The sequence below is a fragment of the Pinus tabuliformis genome, chromosome 1_2 (assembly GCF_031772625.1).
Source record: "Pinus tabuliformis cultivar Carrire ecotype Pingquan chromosome 1_2, CPIR1, whole genome shotgun sequence".
In the NCBI taxonomy this organism is placed as follows: Eukaryota; Viridiplantae; Streptophyta; class Pinopsida; order Pinales; family Pinaceae; genus Pinus; species Pinus tabuliformis.
Window position 1 is genome coordinate 1,195,554,067 of NC_142298.1, and position 16,621 is coordinate 1,195,570,687.

The 16,621-nt window shown below is 38.7% G+C and overlaps 1 protein-coding gene across 1 annotated transcript in view; it reads right to left on the reverse strand.

Annotated features, from left to right (window-relative positions):
• Positions 1–16,621, reverse strand: part of LOC149210521 (uncharacterized) — a 41,557-nt gene continuing 24,936 nt past the window's right edge. Inside the window, exons 3-6 of the mRNA XM_089398986.1 lie at positions 1,054–1,146; positions 607–920; positions 320–486; positions 1–218 (exon numbers count right to left, since the gene is read on the reverse strand). Of these exons, the coding sequence (XP_089255112.1) occupies positions 1–218; positions 320–486; positions 607–920; positions 1,054–1,146 (792 nt within the window). The remainder of the gene's footprint in view (positions 219–319; positions 487–606; positions 921–1,053; positions 1,147–16,621) is intronic.

Consider the following 16,621-nt stretch of genomic DNA (forward strand, 5'->3'; position numbering starts at 1 on the left):
TTATAATTTCAACAGAGTTGATGCTATAGTATTAAACAATCTAGCATAAGAATATTTATATCCTTCTATTTCTGCATTAAGCAGTCGTGCAAACACGGCATCGGCAAGGGTAGTCTTTCCCATGCCACCAAAGCCATGCACCATTACTGCTACAACATTTTTGTCACTTCCCATTTCTAGTCGTTCAATAACTTCTTTCAATGGATCTTCGATGCCAACTGTTGCAACATATTTAAACACAAAAGACCATAAACCTCTATGAACTCCAAAACTATACAAATATCTAAAATAACATCTTTTTCAACAGTACGCAATTTACCTGCGCCTTTAGGATGTTTTGGATACTGTAGCTCCATAGGTTTTTGTCGACGCACAATGGCATCGTAAAGACATATATTAAAATTTCTCTGCATATGGGTGTCTGTTTCTGCTAACCTTGTTTTAAATTTAGCCAACTCTTCTCCATTCACAGTAGTTGAGAAAAACCTGCCTTAAGAAATTTATTTAGATGACTATTTGATAAAAGGGGTCGAATTTATTTAGAATTTAGCATCCATTTACACAATGTTAATGAATGAGACTAAAGTATGTTAAGTGAGTACTCACTTTGAAAATTTTGTAGCATTAATTTGAGTGCAGCAAGCGATAGAGGCTTCAACTATCAACGCTATTGCTTCCCTGATAGAATCCACCATCGATTCCTTCAATTCAGGCCGTTTTCGAAGTTCATTAACATGTCGGGCCAATTTATCCATCTCCTTAAGTAGGGACAAGCAGGCTCCTTTATTTGTAGAGATTGCTTCGTACCGCTCCAAAATATTTGCCACTGCAAGAAAACCTGTGGTAACCAGGTGTCCCATGCCCGCTCGCTTAACAAGATCCAGAGCGATTGTCTTCGCATCGCCAGTTGGAACATCTTTCTGTGTATTAACACATGGAAGTAAGAGCATTTTTAAAGTAGAACGTTTAAATAAAATCAAGTAATGATCATTAATGATTAAACTATGAATTATATTCAATACGTATAATGCCCTCAATTCCCTCCACGAGCACCTCTTTTAATTTGAAAAAAAAATTGGAACTCGGCCAGTAATTTCTGGTAGCCTCCTGCTTTCCCTTCTTTTGCTCTTTCTCTTTCTCTTTCTCCTGTGAAAATCATTATCAACATAAACATAAAATCAAATGCGTTATCGACATAAACATAAAATCTAATGGTTAAAGATAATATTAAAAAAATTGATACTAGTCTATTTTATTTATTTCAAGCTCTAGATGTGGGCTTCAAATTTTTTTATTTTTTTAATAAATCAAAACACAGGATTGAATATTAACAGAATGTTCTGCATCGTATAACCTGATTGACCGCTGTGATTGCACGAAGGGTTACGTCTTGCGCGTTACAAACATATATTTAATAAATATTTAAGTGGCTACGCGACGTGTTAGTGGCGAGGGGAATCGGTCAGCCATTCGAGGCGACGTGTTAGTGGTGAGGGTATCGATTCAGACGTGTTAGTGGTGAGCGGGATCAGTTCAGCAAACACTCATGCAAATCCATTGGCTTTATCGACAAAGCTTAAAACCATTTAAATATTACATAATCTCTGTTGTAACCATTGAAATGATCATTGGTTGGTAATCATTAAAAATAGACCAATATTAAACCATGTTGGTTTACAAAGAAGACTAAAACTTCATTAGAATGATATAGTGATTGGGTTCATCCACTTCACAAAGTCCGTTGTATTGTTTTTTTTTTTTTTTGGGAAGTTTTCAAATAATTAGGCGGATAAACTTTTTTTTAATAAGTAGATCCCTATTTTTGGCTACCTTTTTCGTCCTTTGATGATATATCTCCAGTGGTGGGAGTGTTGGAGATCAGATGCACAGCAATATTAAACAAATTACTCAGCAAATCAATTCAAGCACATAAGACACAAGAATTTAACGTGGTTCACCCAACCAATCTGGGCTACGTCCACACAACATAAGCATCGACAATCTTATTAATCAATCAGGAGATTACATAATGAAATCCTCACAAAACTCTCACCCTCATAGCAAACAATCCGAATGATTGCCTGTTATATAGAAAAGAGAATCTAACCACCTCATTAACTCACTCACATAAAATATAGGAGGCATTAATCATCTCCCAACAACCTGGAGCTAATCTAGGCACTGAATTTCTATTGTTGTCACCTACAGAGATTTTTGCCTATTTTACTCCAAACAGAAAATCTCAACAATCTCCACCTTGACAACAATTAGCCTGATGCCCTGTTATTATTATTTTACCTTTTCTGCAAGCCAAGAGAGGCCAAACACCAGCGTAGCTTCTCTAACAAAACTGGTTTCGTGAACATGTCTGCACAATTCTCCTTTGTATGTACCTTTTCAAGAGAGACTCCCCTTTCAGTGATAACCTGTCTTACAAAATGGTACTTGATCGGCATATGCTTTGATTTACTATGATAGGCCGGATTCTTAGCCAAATGTATTGCACTTTGACTATCACAAAATAACTTGATGTTGTCCTGCAACCTACCAAATTCACCAAACAAACCTTTCAACCAAATCGCTTCTTTGCAAGCATGAGAAGCAACAATGTATTCTGCTTCAGTAGTGGACAAAGCAACAATGTTCTGTAGCTTTGACATCCAACTTATAGCTCCACCTGCAAGAGTAAAGACATACCCTGAAGTTGACCTTCTCTTATCCAAATCACCTGCAAAATCGGAATCAACATATCCGCAAACAAATTCACTACTCTTATTGCAAGTGATACAATAACTACTTGTGCCTCTCAGATACCGAAGCACCCATTTCACTGCTGACCAGTGTTCTTTACCCAGATTTGCCATGTACCTGCTGACAACCCCAACTGCATGTGAAATATCTGGTCGAGTACAAACCATCGCATACATTAAACACCCTACTACATTGGCATATGGAATTCGAGACATATAATCCTTTTCTTCATCTTTATTAGGACATAAACTCGAAGAAAGCTTAAAATGGGAAGCTAAAGGGACTGAAACAGGCTTCACATTATTCATACCAAACCTCAAAAGTATTTTCTCAATATACTTTTGTTTTGATAGCCATAGCTTACCATTGCTCCTGTCTCTGAAAATCTCCATGCCCAAAATTTGTCTTGCTGCTCCTAGATCTTTCATATCAAATGTCATTGCCATCTGAGCCTTCAACCTGTTGATTTCTTCTATGCTCTTGCTTGCTAAAAGCATATCGTCAACATACAATACCAAGATAATGAATATGCCATTATTCAATTGTTTAAAATAAACACAATGATCATATTCACTTCTAACATATTTCTGACTCAACATGAAAGAATCAAACTTCTTATACCACTGCCGAGGCGACTGCTTCAGGCCATATAATGACTTGTTGAGCCTGCAGACAAATTTCTCATTGCGATGGTGAACAAAGCCTTCCGGTTGTTCCATATATATTTCCTCATCTAAGTCACCATGTAGAAATGCAGTCTTAACATCTAACTGCTGCAACTCTAAATCAAGCAAAGCCACTAATGCTAACACAATTCTAATTGAAACAATTTTAACCACTGGTGAAAAAATCTCATGAAAGTCAATACCGGCTTTCTGAGAAAACCCTTTTGCAACCAGCCATACTTTGTACCTGTCTTCCGTATCATTCACACCCCGTTTCAGCTTGAAAACCCATTTACACCCCACGGTTTTCCTGCCTTTCGAAAGCTCAACCAGATCCCATGTACCATTCTTACTTAAGGCCATCATTTCGTCCTTCATGGCTGCTTTCCACTTGTCACTATTTGAACCTTCTACAGCTTCCTGATAACACAAAGGTTCATCATCATTAGCGGTGAAAGCAACTGAAGTAACATGATCATCATACCTTCTCGGAGGGTGTTTGATCCTTGTAGACCTCCTTAAGAATGTTTCTGGTGCTTCCACAATTGGCTGTCTATCATCTGTAGGAACTTCTTCATGATCGCCATCTGAGACCTGTTCATGACCTCCATCTGAACCCTGTTCATAATCTGATTCTGAAACCTGTTCATGACTAGAATCTGAACTATGGTCGTTATTACTATCATTAGAAATGCTGTCAAACTGAATGTGTTGGAAATCAAATACATCATCCTGTTTCAATCTACTATCTACATCTAACTGTACAAGAGAGGATTCATTAAACTTTACATCTCTGTTGATGATGATTTTGCGGGTAGTAGGATCCCACAATATATATCCCTTTGTTCCATCACCATACCCAACAAATATATACCTTTTCGACTTTGGATCTAATTTAGTTCGTTGATGTTTAGGCACTAGAGCATATGCATCACAACCAAACACTCTGAGTTTAGAATAGTCACAAGGGTGTCCTTTCCATACCTCTTGCGGAATCTTGCAGTCTATGGCCGTTGATGGAGATCGGTTTATCACATAACAAGCTGTTGCCACTACTTCCATCCACAACTCCTTTTGCAACCCGGCGTTACTCAGCATACACCTTGCTCTCTCTAGAAGAGTCCTGTTCATGCGTTCAGCAACTCCATTCTGCTGAGGAGTATAAACCGTGGTCTTATGTATTTCGATCCCTGCATCCTTGCAATAGCTGTCAAACTCCTTGGAGGTAAACTCACCACCATTGTCAGTTCTTAAACATTTTATAGTTCTACCAGTGCTGTTTTCTACCAATGCTCTAAACTGCTTGAAAACTGTAAAAACATCAGACTTCCTTTTCAACATGTAGACCCACACTCTTCTAGAAAAGTCATCAATAAACGATACAAAATATGACGAGCCACCATATGACGCTGTAGGGGCTGGACCCCAAACATTTGAATGGATATAATCAATTATTCCTTTACTAGTATGTTTGCATGTTTTAAATTTTTGTTTACCTTGTTTTCCAAACAAGCAATGTTTACAGAAATCTAACTTTCCAGATCTTAGATTAGGAAGTAACTTGCGATCAGCCAAAATTTTCAACCCTCGTTCGCTCATATGGCCCAACCTTTGATGCCATAGGCGGATGGAACTAGTGTCCTGTTCAGACACCGACACATGATCTAACCCAATTCTACCTTCTAATTGAAAAAGATTTCCTACCTTCTTAGCCTTCATCACTAGTAAAATACCTTTATAGATTTTCATAACTCCACCTTGAATTACAGTTTTATATCCATTCGTATCCAGTGCTCCTAATGAAATTAGATTTTTTCTTAGATCTGGTACATGTCTCACATCAGTTAACAATTTGGTTGTGCCATCTAACATTTGCAGTTGTATACTTCCTATTCCAACAATACTGCAAGTGACATCATTACCCATGTACACGACTCCATCATCAACTGATCTATATGTCTTAAACCAATCTTTATGAATACACATGTGGTTAGATGCCCTGGAATCTAACAACCAATGTTGATCATGTTTTGAAACATTAACAGACAATACCTCATCACTCATACCTGAACCAGATACTAAACCTGTATCTGTGGTGTTGCCTTCCTTCTTTTCTGTCGAAGAGCCTGCTTTAGCAGCCTGCTTTCGCTTCCAACAATCCTTTTTCAGATGTCTAGCCTTGCCACAATGCCAGCACTTCACCTTTGTCTTCTTTCCTTTGGACTTTGAACGAGAGTCACTATGCTTTCCCCCGGAGTGTCTCTCTCTTGAGCGACCTCTGGCCATCATTACCTCTGATGTAGGGGTGTCTGCATTTGACCTCTTCCTCGTCTCCTCAGACAACAAGGCTCCAACAACATCGTCAAACTCAAGAATGTCTGCTGTACTAAAGCTTATGGAAGTAACAAAGTGATCCCAGGATTCGGGCAATGAACAAAATAGAGTTATTGGCTTATCCTTTGAATCAAATTTCACATCTAGACTGTCTAATTGCACCAGTAAGGTATTAAAAACATTCAGGTGATCAGTAATCGAGGTACCTTCTTTCATCCGCAAACCGTAAAGCTGTCGTTTCAGGAGAATCCGATTTGTCAAGGATTTTGTCATATACAGCTTCTCCAACTTCGTCCACAAACCAGCTGCAGTCTTCTCTGACACGATGTTAAATAAAACATCATCAGCCAAACACAACCAAATTCCGCTCAAGGCTCTGCCATCCAATTCATTCCACTCATCATCTGTCACGGGGGAAGGCAGTTTGGACCTGCCCAACAATGCCTTTGCCACGCCCTGTTGTACCATCAGATTGTTTAGTCAATTTAGTGTTGTCTAAATTGCTATCATAAAATGTCAACCCGGGGCTCGTAAGCTGATGTACAGTATGTACTTAAGTAACCTCTTAGATCTTTTTGTCGTTTAGGGGTGTTGTGGTCAATTTAACTTCCTAAGATGGAGTGATGATTTTATAAACAGATGAGTGATAGTGTGTGTAAGGTGATTTCTAAATGAGTGAGTGTGTGCAGCTGGTGTTTTCTAACTACCTTCTATACTTGCAAAGAAAGAGATTGAAAGAAATAACTTGAAATGAAACTGAAAGCAAAGAACCACTTTCTAATGGCACTAGTCACTACTCATGCTGCTGCAAATAAAAAGGTAAGAAAAACCACTTTAAAGACCAATTATAATGTTCATCTCTTCCTAACACTCTGCTTCCAACATATAGTACTATGTGAAACACGATTAAGAAGTAGTTAGAGATAAGTCTAAAAAGTGATCAAGCTCTAAAATGACAAATTATAACACCACTGTGCCTTTCTCCAGCATTCTGCTTCCAACATACATTGTTATGTGTAACAAGCGAAGAAAGAGTTAGTGATATAAGTCAAAACTACTCAAAGCAAGCTGTAATTTATTAGTATTCTGATCTCTTAAAGATGAACAACTTATGATAAGGAGACCATCAATATGTTAGCATACAACTTGAGAAACTAAACTAGAAATTAAGCTAGAAAAACAGAATAAAGGAAACAACTATGAATATGACAACTGAAAATACCATCAGAGATAAAGAAAATACAACAAAGACACACAATCCCGGGCTAAAACCTGCAGAAAACAATCCTGATCAGTTAAAGTGAATGCTGGAAACGAAAGTAAATCAAAATTGTACATGTATTAAAGAAAAGGAAAATTGCTGAATTCAAAAGAAGGAAATGACAAGAACATAAAGGCTAATTTATTGTACAAAGGTTGTTATGAATGGGGGCCCTCCATCCACAAAACCCAAGGAAAGATCAGCTACTGGAAAGAGTGAAAACAGCACAGTCTTCTATTAACTCATATGCAGAAATTACAGTAAAAAGTGCTGAAACAGCAGCTTCAAAGCAGAGTTTCTGGATACGCTAAAATTGCAGCAATTACATAAACAAAATAACTAAAGACTAATCCTTAAGCGTACACAGACGCTGGATTTATAGGCGTATGAACAACTGCCTACTGCGTAAAACATGAAACGAGAAATTAACTAACAGTCATGCTAATTAAATGGTTCAACAACACGTAAACAGGTCCGTGTGCTTTTCTGGAGGGTACGGTCGTCATGGAGGTTGAATCCAAGGTTGGATCCTGTCTCCCATAACCTGCGTAGCGTGGAGGAATCGCCATCTAGACTGACGTGACCTTTCAGCTTACGCAGCACCGTTTGAGCTGGCTTTGTTGACCGAAGTTTGTTCCACGTTGACCGGAGGTGTGCGTGGCATTGCTGGCCGAACCAATAGCATAGGAACCTTTAACACCTTCATTCCCATGTGCCCATGTGATTCGTTTTTCAAAATGACACATGGAACATAGATATCAATGAAAAGGCTGCGGAATGACTAGATAGCTGCAGAATTGCTGAATGGCTGCGGAATTGCCAGACAGCTGCGGAATCTCTGTGCATATGTCAAAAGTCTAGACAAACAGTCAAACATTAGCAAAGTTAACCAATCATGCTTAAAGACATCAAATGTAATGATCTGGGTAGGTTTATGAGGAAAATAGGGCAAAAGAGAGGAATAAGTGAGGAAAAGCTGTAGGTAATGATAGATAATTAGCTGCAAGTTAGAGGTTCTACATACCCCCACTACGAGGGTGTTGCATGTCCTCATGCAACGAAAACATTGTTTAATTTACCTGCTGAGATGCCTCTGCTAGGACATCTAGTCTTCTCCTCTTCCTCTGTGTAGCCACATTGACTCTTGGTTTCCTCACCAAGCATCTGAATTTTAGATTGACCAAAGCTCCGCTTAGCTTCCTGCATTTCTTCTTTAGCTTTCTGTTTTTCCTTTGCCAAAGGCCTAGATGAAGCATGGTATTATCGTGGATCATCTTGTCCACCTTAGCTTGCTCCTTGAATTTTTCATTCTCTTGTATGATGTGGCGATTTAAAACTTCAAGCTCAAAATTTTCCTGTTTGAGTGAGTGGATTTGCTGCTCAAGAGGTAGAACAGTGCTTGGACCAGCAACAGCTTGTTCTAATGTCTCCAGGTAATTATAAACCTTCTGCTGATCTGGGTCAATCTCTGGTGACCTCTTTGGACTAGGCTCATGCTCAAATTCAGGTTCATGCTCAAAAGGACTTTCCTCACGTGGAGGACTAGTCTCAACCTGCTCAACATGTGGAGGGATTTTCTCAAAATCAAGTCTTGTAGCAACCTTTTCAGGTGTGCTCAAGTCAATAATGAGTGACTTTTTATCCTTTGTGGTCCCCACTTTGCCTTGTAACCTACTGCTCCTCCTCACGGTGGTGATGCTCTGTTTTTCTTTTTGTTGCTTTTGCTTTTGTTTTTGCATCTTCTTGGAAAGGGCAGCCTCATGAAGTTGGGCCAATCTATGTGCCAATGGCTGAGTGTCCTTTTCACTGGAATTTTCAGGAGTAAGGTAGGTTTCTTGGGCTATAGCTTTTCCTTTATCTTCCTTTTGTCTCTTCCTACTCTCCTTTTTCTTTTGAGCAGCTTCTTGGACAATTTCTTGCAGGGTTTCTGTAATGATTTCTTGGGCTGTTTGGTCAATGTCTACAGCAGGCTCAGGCTCATTTTCTTCTTCAGAATGATGTGCAGCAATTTCTTCTTCAACAAGGTCTTGGACAGTTTCTTCTTGGACAACAGTTTCTGGGGTAATTTCCTCTCTTCTTTTCCTTCTACTCTTTTTAGGCACTTGAGGTGAACCACCAGAGGCTTCCCCTATCTCTTGGAAATGATTCCTTACAAGAAATATTTCCCATGTATCTCTTTTTGCTTTCAACTGTTCTTCAACTAGTATCTTAACAAGCCCATGATGATACAAATGTGGCTCAATGTTTCTTGGGTTTCTTTGGACTATTGAGCACATTTTTCTAAGGCTTGAGAGTAAAAAGTATGGAAGGTTAATGTCATGCTCTCCTAAGAAATGCATCATAATTTTGGCATGGTAGACATACAAAACTCCAAATCTTCCTTCACATGTAAAGAATTTCTGTACTAACAGAAGCAAAGTTGTCCATTCTTCTTTGACAAGACTAACAGGGATTCCCTTTGTAAAAATTCTAGTGTCCATACCTGGATTTTTCAGAATTTGCTTCCATTGCTGGTCTTGTACTGATCGGTTTTGGAACCATCTCTCCCCAGTTTGTGGTAGTGAAGTGGCCTGTGCTAAACTGCTTTCAGTGACTGTAAATTTCAGATCTCCTATTTCCACTTGGTTGTCTTTGTCTCTGAAAGAATGTGCAAAAGCCTTCGTGACCTCTCTATGGTAACCCTTGAATTTTTGGATGCACTGGAGCCAATTTGCCTTCTGCAAAGCGTCTTTGACTTGGGGATATCCTTCCAGAAATTTAGAGCCCTCTGGCTCTGCCCTCAAAAGTTTACCCATTAACTCTCTGGCTTGCCTTACAGCTCTGTTTTAATCCTTTTGAGAAAGGGTTATACGGCTTCAATAGTGGCTTCAACACAATAGATTTACGGCTTCAACACAACAGCCGTAATACACTCACAACAGTGATCGAAGTTTAGCAGAGGAGAAAACAGAGTATGGTTACGGTGGCAGAGTAGTGGAAAAAAAAGGAAATGCGGAAGTGAATCAACAGCGTGAATGAGATTATGCGTAGGAGGGTTATAAATAATGGGAAGAAACGGTTAAGTCCGTTAGACATCGGTCATGAGTGTACATTTGGCTGCGGAATAATAACGCAGAGAGCCGTAGTACAATTGTCTACGTCACTCAGGTACAGGAATTTAAATGGAAGAGCACGCGTGCTTGAGTTTTAAAAATCGTGATGAATAGGGACTGTCAAGGTTGAGGGATACGTGGATTTTCGGTCGAGTAATGGAAAGGACTGGTAATCATTACATTAAATGGATAAAACCACAATCCGTAAACCATGCAAAATGTTATAACCGTAGGTTTAGAAATTAGATCATACCTCATGTATCCGCGCTTTGATTCCTTTTGCTCATCTGTGCTAACCTTTCATTGTTTATTGCTGCTACATGACCTTTTTTCAATTTTTGCTGATGACTTTTGGACTGCAGATTCCTTCTTAAACAGACTGTGTTTTTTTTTATGCAGGTGCAGAAAGTGTATCGGCTGCGGAATTGGGATGTTGGCTGCGGAATTGCTCCTCAGCTGCGGAAACTGCAGTGATACCCTTCTGTCTGCACAAAACAACTTTAGCTGTGTGAAATAAATCTGACAATGACTTTATTGGTGAGATGGAATGTAATGGATGGATGGATGGAAAGAAATGAGGTGGAGTGAGAATGATTGGATGAATGAGATGGTGAATGAAGTGGATGAAATGGCGAAATGAGATGGAACAAGGAGGAGAGAGAGATTTTTTTTTTTTGGAAAATGTGAGGTGTCAGGTGACCCTGATTTTCACCTCAGATTTTCTGCATAGGACTGCCAATCAGAGATTGGTTTTCAGGTCTATACATTTATTCTTTTTTTTTTTTTTTTCTTTTTTTTTCAAAAACCAAAGATTAGGCTGATGGAGGAGAAGAATCCTTCTCCACCAACCTGATTGCAGAATCTTCTTTAAACAACTTGACAAATTCCTCTTTTGAGAGTGGCTTCTGGTAGATCTTCAAGCGATGGCCATTCACAATAAGAGGAGTATGAAATTCATCAATAGTTTTCACTCGAACTGCTCCATTACTAAAGACTTCATCAATCTCATATGGCCCAAGCCAATGAGTTTGAAATTTTCCTTTGAAGTCTTTAAAATTTGAATCAAACAATAGAGCCCAATCTCTTTTCTGAAACTTTCTTTCTTTGATATGTCGATCATGCCATTTAGTTCTTTGGTGTTAAACTAGATCGGTCCTTAGAATTGCATCTTGTCTTATTTCATCTAGCTCATTTAGCTGGTCCATTCTGTGTTTTTGGGCTTCCGAGTGGCTTATCCCCAATTGGACTGCCATCTTGAAGGTCTTGATTTGGAACTCAATGGGGAGCAGGACTTCCTTCCCATAAACAAGTTCATAGGGAGAATGTCCTTTTGTGTTCCTCCATGTAGTTCTATAGGCCCATAAGGCTTCAGGAAGCCTTTCCGCCCAATCTCTTCTATGAAGATGAACAGTCTTGGTGATAATGCCTTCAAGAACTTTATTGGTAGATTCCACTTGGCCATTTGATTGTGGATGGTATGGAGTAGATGTTCTGTGCTTGATCTTATATTCCTCCATTAGCTTCTCCATCAATTTAGATGTAAATTGGCTTCCTTGATCTGTTACAATTTCTCTTGGGACACCAAAACAAGTGAAAATATCCTCAAAAAGAAATTGAACAACTGAATTTTCAGTGGCAGAAGGCAAAGATTTTGCTTCTACCCACTTAGTAACATAGTCAGTACAAACCAATATATACTTGTTTTGCTTTGATGGTGGATTAATAGGTCCAACGAAATCTAGAGCCCATTTCTCAAAGGGTTCGATGCATACATGTGGCTGTAGTGGCATTTCATTTGAAGGAGTTGGTCTCCCAACTCTTTGGAAGTTGTCACACCTTCTAATATACTGCTTTGCATCTTTAAAGAGAGAAGGCCAATAATATCCTAGAGAAACGATTTTATAGGCTGTCCTCTTGTTAGCAAAGTGTCCGCCACATGGTTCATCATGACATGCCTTAAGGATGTCAGGCATTTCATCTTCCCGAACACATCTTCTGATTATACAATCTGGCCCTGTTTTGAACAATTCATTAGAAATCCAAGAATAATGTGAACTCTCCTGAATGATTTTCCTTTTCTCATTAGGAAATAAGTGTAGAGGTAGCTTCCCTGTAACTAGATAATTAGCAATATCTGCTTACCAAGGAGTCTTGGTAGTTACTGCAAACAAGTATTCATCTGGAAACTTATCTTCTACTGGAGAATCTTCATTAGTGTTTTGGATTCTAGACAAGAAATCAGCTACTGTGTTTTGTTTCCCAGGTCTATCTAACACAGTAATGTTGAATTCTTGTAAAAGTAAAAGCCATCTTGTAACTCTGCCATTAGTAACAGGTTTGTTCATTAAATATCTTATGGCAGAGTGATCAGTATGGACAAAAGTTTCATGGTCGGTTATGTAGTGTCTAAACTTATTGATCGCATATACCACAGCTAAGAACTCTTTTTCTGTAACAGTATAATTTAACTCAGTGGGAGTCAAATTTTTACTGGTGTAATAAATGGCATATGGGATCAAATCCTTTTGTCCCAAAACAGCTCCTAGAGCTGTATCTGAAGCATCAGTAGAAATGTGGAAAGGGAGTTTCCAATTTGGTCCCCTTAAGATGGGTGCTTAAGATATTCTAGTCTTTAAAGTTTCAAAGGCAGACTGACACTCAGGATCCCATTTGAACTCACAGTCTTTGGTAAGAAATTTGAAAAGAGGAGATGCTATCTTAGTGAAGTTTTCAATAAATCTTCTGTAATATCCAGTAAACCCAAGAAAACTTCTAACATCTTTCTGGCAATTTGGAACAGGTAACTTAGAGATGACTTCAACTTTGGATCTATCAACCTTAATCCCATCTCCTGAAATATGATGTCCTAAAACAATCCCTTCAGTAAACATCATAAAACACTTTTCATGACTTAAAGAAAGATTTGTTTCCTTACATCTTATCAGTACTTTTTCCAAATTTTCCAAAGCTTCTTCAAATGTATTACCGTAAACTGTAAAATCATCCATATAGACCTCTACACAATCATGGATTAGATCTAAAAAGATACCTAATACAACCCTTTGAATAGTAGCAGGTGCATTGCATAATCCAAAAGGGAGTACTCGGTAGGCAAAAGTTCCCCATGGACAAGTAAATGTGGTTTTGTCTTGATCTTCAGGTGCTACCTGAATTTGATTATACCCACTAAAACCATCCAAGAATGAGAAATACTTTTTACCTGCTAAAGTGTCTAGTACCTGATCAATAAAAGGTAGAGGGAAATGATCCTTTAAGGTTGCCTTGTTCAATTCTTGATAATCAATGCAAACTCTCCATTTACCATTCTTTTTGGGCACTATAACCAAGGGAGAAACCCATTAGCTATCTGAAATGGGGTAAATGAAGTTTACCTTGAGTAATTTCTGGAGTTCTTCTTTCACGATTTTCCTAAGGTTTGGATTCATCCTTCTCTGTGGTTGCCTAATAGGTTTGCTGTTTTCTTCAATATAGATGTGATGAATACAAGTCTTAGGATCGATTCCTTTCATGTCAGTGTATTCCCATGCAAATGCAGTGGAATGTTTTTGCAAAAGTTTGGTTAATTCTTCTTGTTGTGGTCTTTCCAAGTTTCTGTTAATGTTCAGTGTTTTTCCTGGAAGGATTTCAACTGTAGAACTACCAAACTCTTCCATTGAGAAGAGAGACATCTGTCTAGAGGAGAGATATTCAATGTCTACATCTAACTGAAACTGTGTAGAGTCATATTCTAAAGGTATTTCAAAATTTTCCAATGTATTTAGGATTTGAGTGTCTTCACTGATTTCAGAGATGGTTAGAACAGGTTGTATAGTATCCTCATCATCGACCCACTCATCTTCTCCTATTTCTGTTATTGCCTTTGCTGGAGGATACAAGTTGAATTTCTTGGTGGAATTACCATCTGATATGTACATGTCCCCAGACCTACAACTGATAAAAGCATCAGCTGTTGCTAGCCAAGGTCTTCCTAAGATAAGAGGATGTCCTCCTAGATTGTTCTTGGGAGTTAAAATCATAAAATAAATTGGATATTCCCAAGAGTCTAGGGAGACTGGAATGTCTTCCAATACACCATCAGGTTTAATGATTGATCGATCTGCAAGTTGCAGTAAAGTAGGTGTAAAGAGAAGGTTAGGAAGCTTTAACTGATCCATGGTCTGTCTACTCATGATGTTGATAGCGGCTCCTAAGTCAATCAAAGTATTTGGGATTTCAACCCCATTAATATGAGTTTTGACAATAGGGCTACCGGGATCCACATACTTTTGCATGGTAATCTTACCCATCATAATGTCTGCAATTTTTCCAACTAGATGTATCCTTTTGGTATCTCTGGTTCTCTTTCCTGTTTTCTTCAAACTCAACTCCTTTATTGTCTTTGCTAGAATGGGAATTTCCTTAATGGCTTGTAACAAGGGGATCTTGATACATACATTCTTCAATTCATCTAGAAAACTATAGTCAGGCAACCAAATTTGCCTTTCCACTCCTTTGTCAATTTGTAATCTTTCAGGAAAAGGAGGTGTAGCTAAAGATGTAGGTTGCTCAACTATGGGAGTTGTAGAGGTTGATTCTTTTTCTTTTTCTTTTTGGATATTCTGGTTTTGAAGTGATACTTCAGAACCCTTATTGACTTTAAGAGATTCTTCCTCATAAATGCTTGGCTGTTGACCACTTGTAGAAGGTTGATCTAGGATTCTACCTGATCTGAGTTGTACTTCATTGAGAGGAACAACCATATAGGTAGGGAATGGTTGACCTTCCATCATGTAAGCATTTTGAGGGTTCCTATTATTTGGATTTGGTAATGGCTGAGAGGGAAGTTGATTTGACTTCTGTTGGGATTGAAGCAAGAGTTGAGAATTTTGATTTTGTGGAGGAGGTTGTTGTTGTTGAGGGTATGGCAATGACAATTGTTGACCTTGATTTGGAAGTTGTGGAGCTTGCTGATTCTGAAAAGATGGAGGATATTGATAGAATTGAGCAAATCTCCCATAAGGATTTTGCATGCTTTGCATCCATGCTTGAAAAGGATTTTGAGGTTGAGGCCAAGGTTGTTGCCAAGGATTCCAATTTGGTTGGGTTTGAAAATTCATAGAGTTGTTAAACCCTTGATTCTGTTGCCCTTGCCAAGGTCTCCTTGCAACAAAACAGAGAGATTCAAGTGTATTTGGATCCTCTTGAAAGACTGCTTTGAGGCCAGGTATTGAAGGACAATCCTTGGTCTCATGAGTTTCTGAGCAAATTACGCATGTTTCTACAACGTGTGCATCCAAGGGACATTCCCTTAAAGCATGTTTCTTTCTACATTTCGGGCAAAAGATGGCTAAAGCCTCAGCTTCTGCTTTTTGTTTATTGTGAATCTTAAGGGTATCTAACTGTTCACTGAGACTCCCTAAGATGTCAGTTATAAATTCATCAAGCATATTGCCGATTTCAGCCCTACTTACTGATCCCGTTGCAGATTTATTTGCTCTAAGGAGAGAAGGATCTCTAGGCCCTTTTTGAGTTTTTGATTTTCCCCTTGAGAGATGGATACATAGTTCTGCTATATCATTGAGTGAAAGTTGAGATATATCCCCTTTCCCCATCATGTTCAAGACATCTATCCATTCATCCCTAATGGCTTTTAATAGGAGGGCTTTTAAGGTCTCTTCATCCAACTTACTCATTTTTGCTCTTTTCAAGTTATATTGAAATCTTTCAAGTAAATCTTCTAAGCTCTCATCTTCTCTTTGTATCATTTTAAATACCTCGTCCTTGTGATTAGTAGGCATACATTAGTCCAAATATCTATCCAAAAATGTTTGTTTCATCTCATCCCAAGACCTAATGGATTGAGTGAGTAACCCCATGAACCATTTCAAAGCTTGATCCTTCAATGTCGAAGGGAACAATTTGAGTTTCTGAGAGTCATCCAGATAGTCATAAGTTCGACACACAACTTCAAACTCAAATAAAAACGTTTCAGGGTCCTCAGTCCTTAACCCATGGAAATTTCGGAGGACATATGGCGATATGTTTTTCATAGTAGCTCGGGAATCCTCATTAACAATGGGAAACCCAAATGAGTTATCCCCATCTCTATTTCCTCCTCCAAGGGGGCCTCTACCTCCTCCATTGTTGTTGTTATTTCCTCCTCCTCCTCTACCTCTACCTCTACCTCTACCACCTCCTTCTTCCTCTGCCATGATGGTTCCCCTAGGGATTTCAAAATCTTTTGGTTCCTCTACAAAGGGTGAATGAGAAGAGATTTCTCCTTCTTCTTCAGATGATTCTACTTCCTCAATTACAATTGGTCTTTCTGTAGGAGAAAGAGAAGGGTCTCTTCCTGGTTCAAATTCAATAGAAGGTGTGGGGGAGTCAATTCTTGGCTCTTGAATTCCAGGAATTCTAGGGCTAGGAGTGTCGGTTGGAGATGAGGGAGGTGTCTCTTGTCTATCCCTTGAAGCAGATGGACTTGTAAAAATTGAACTTCGAGCTCTAGCTAAAAACCT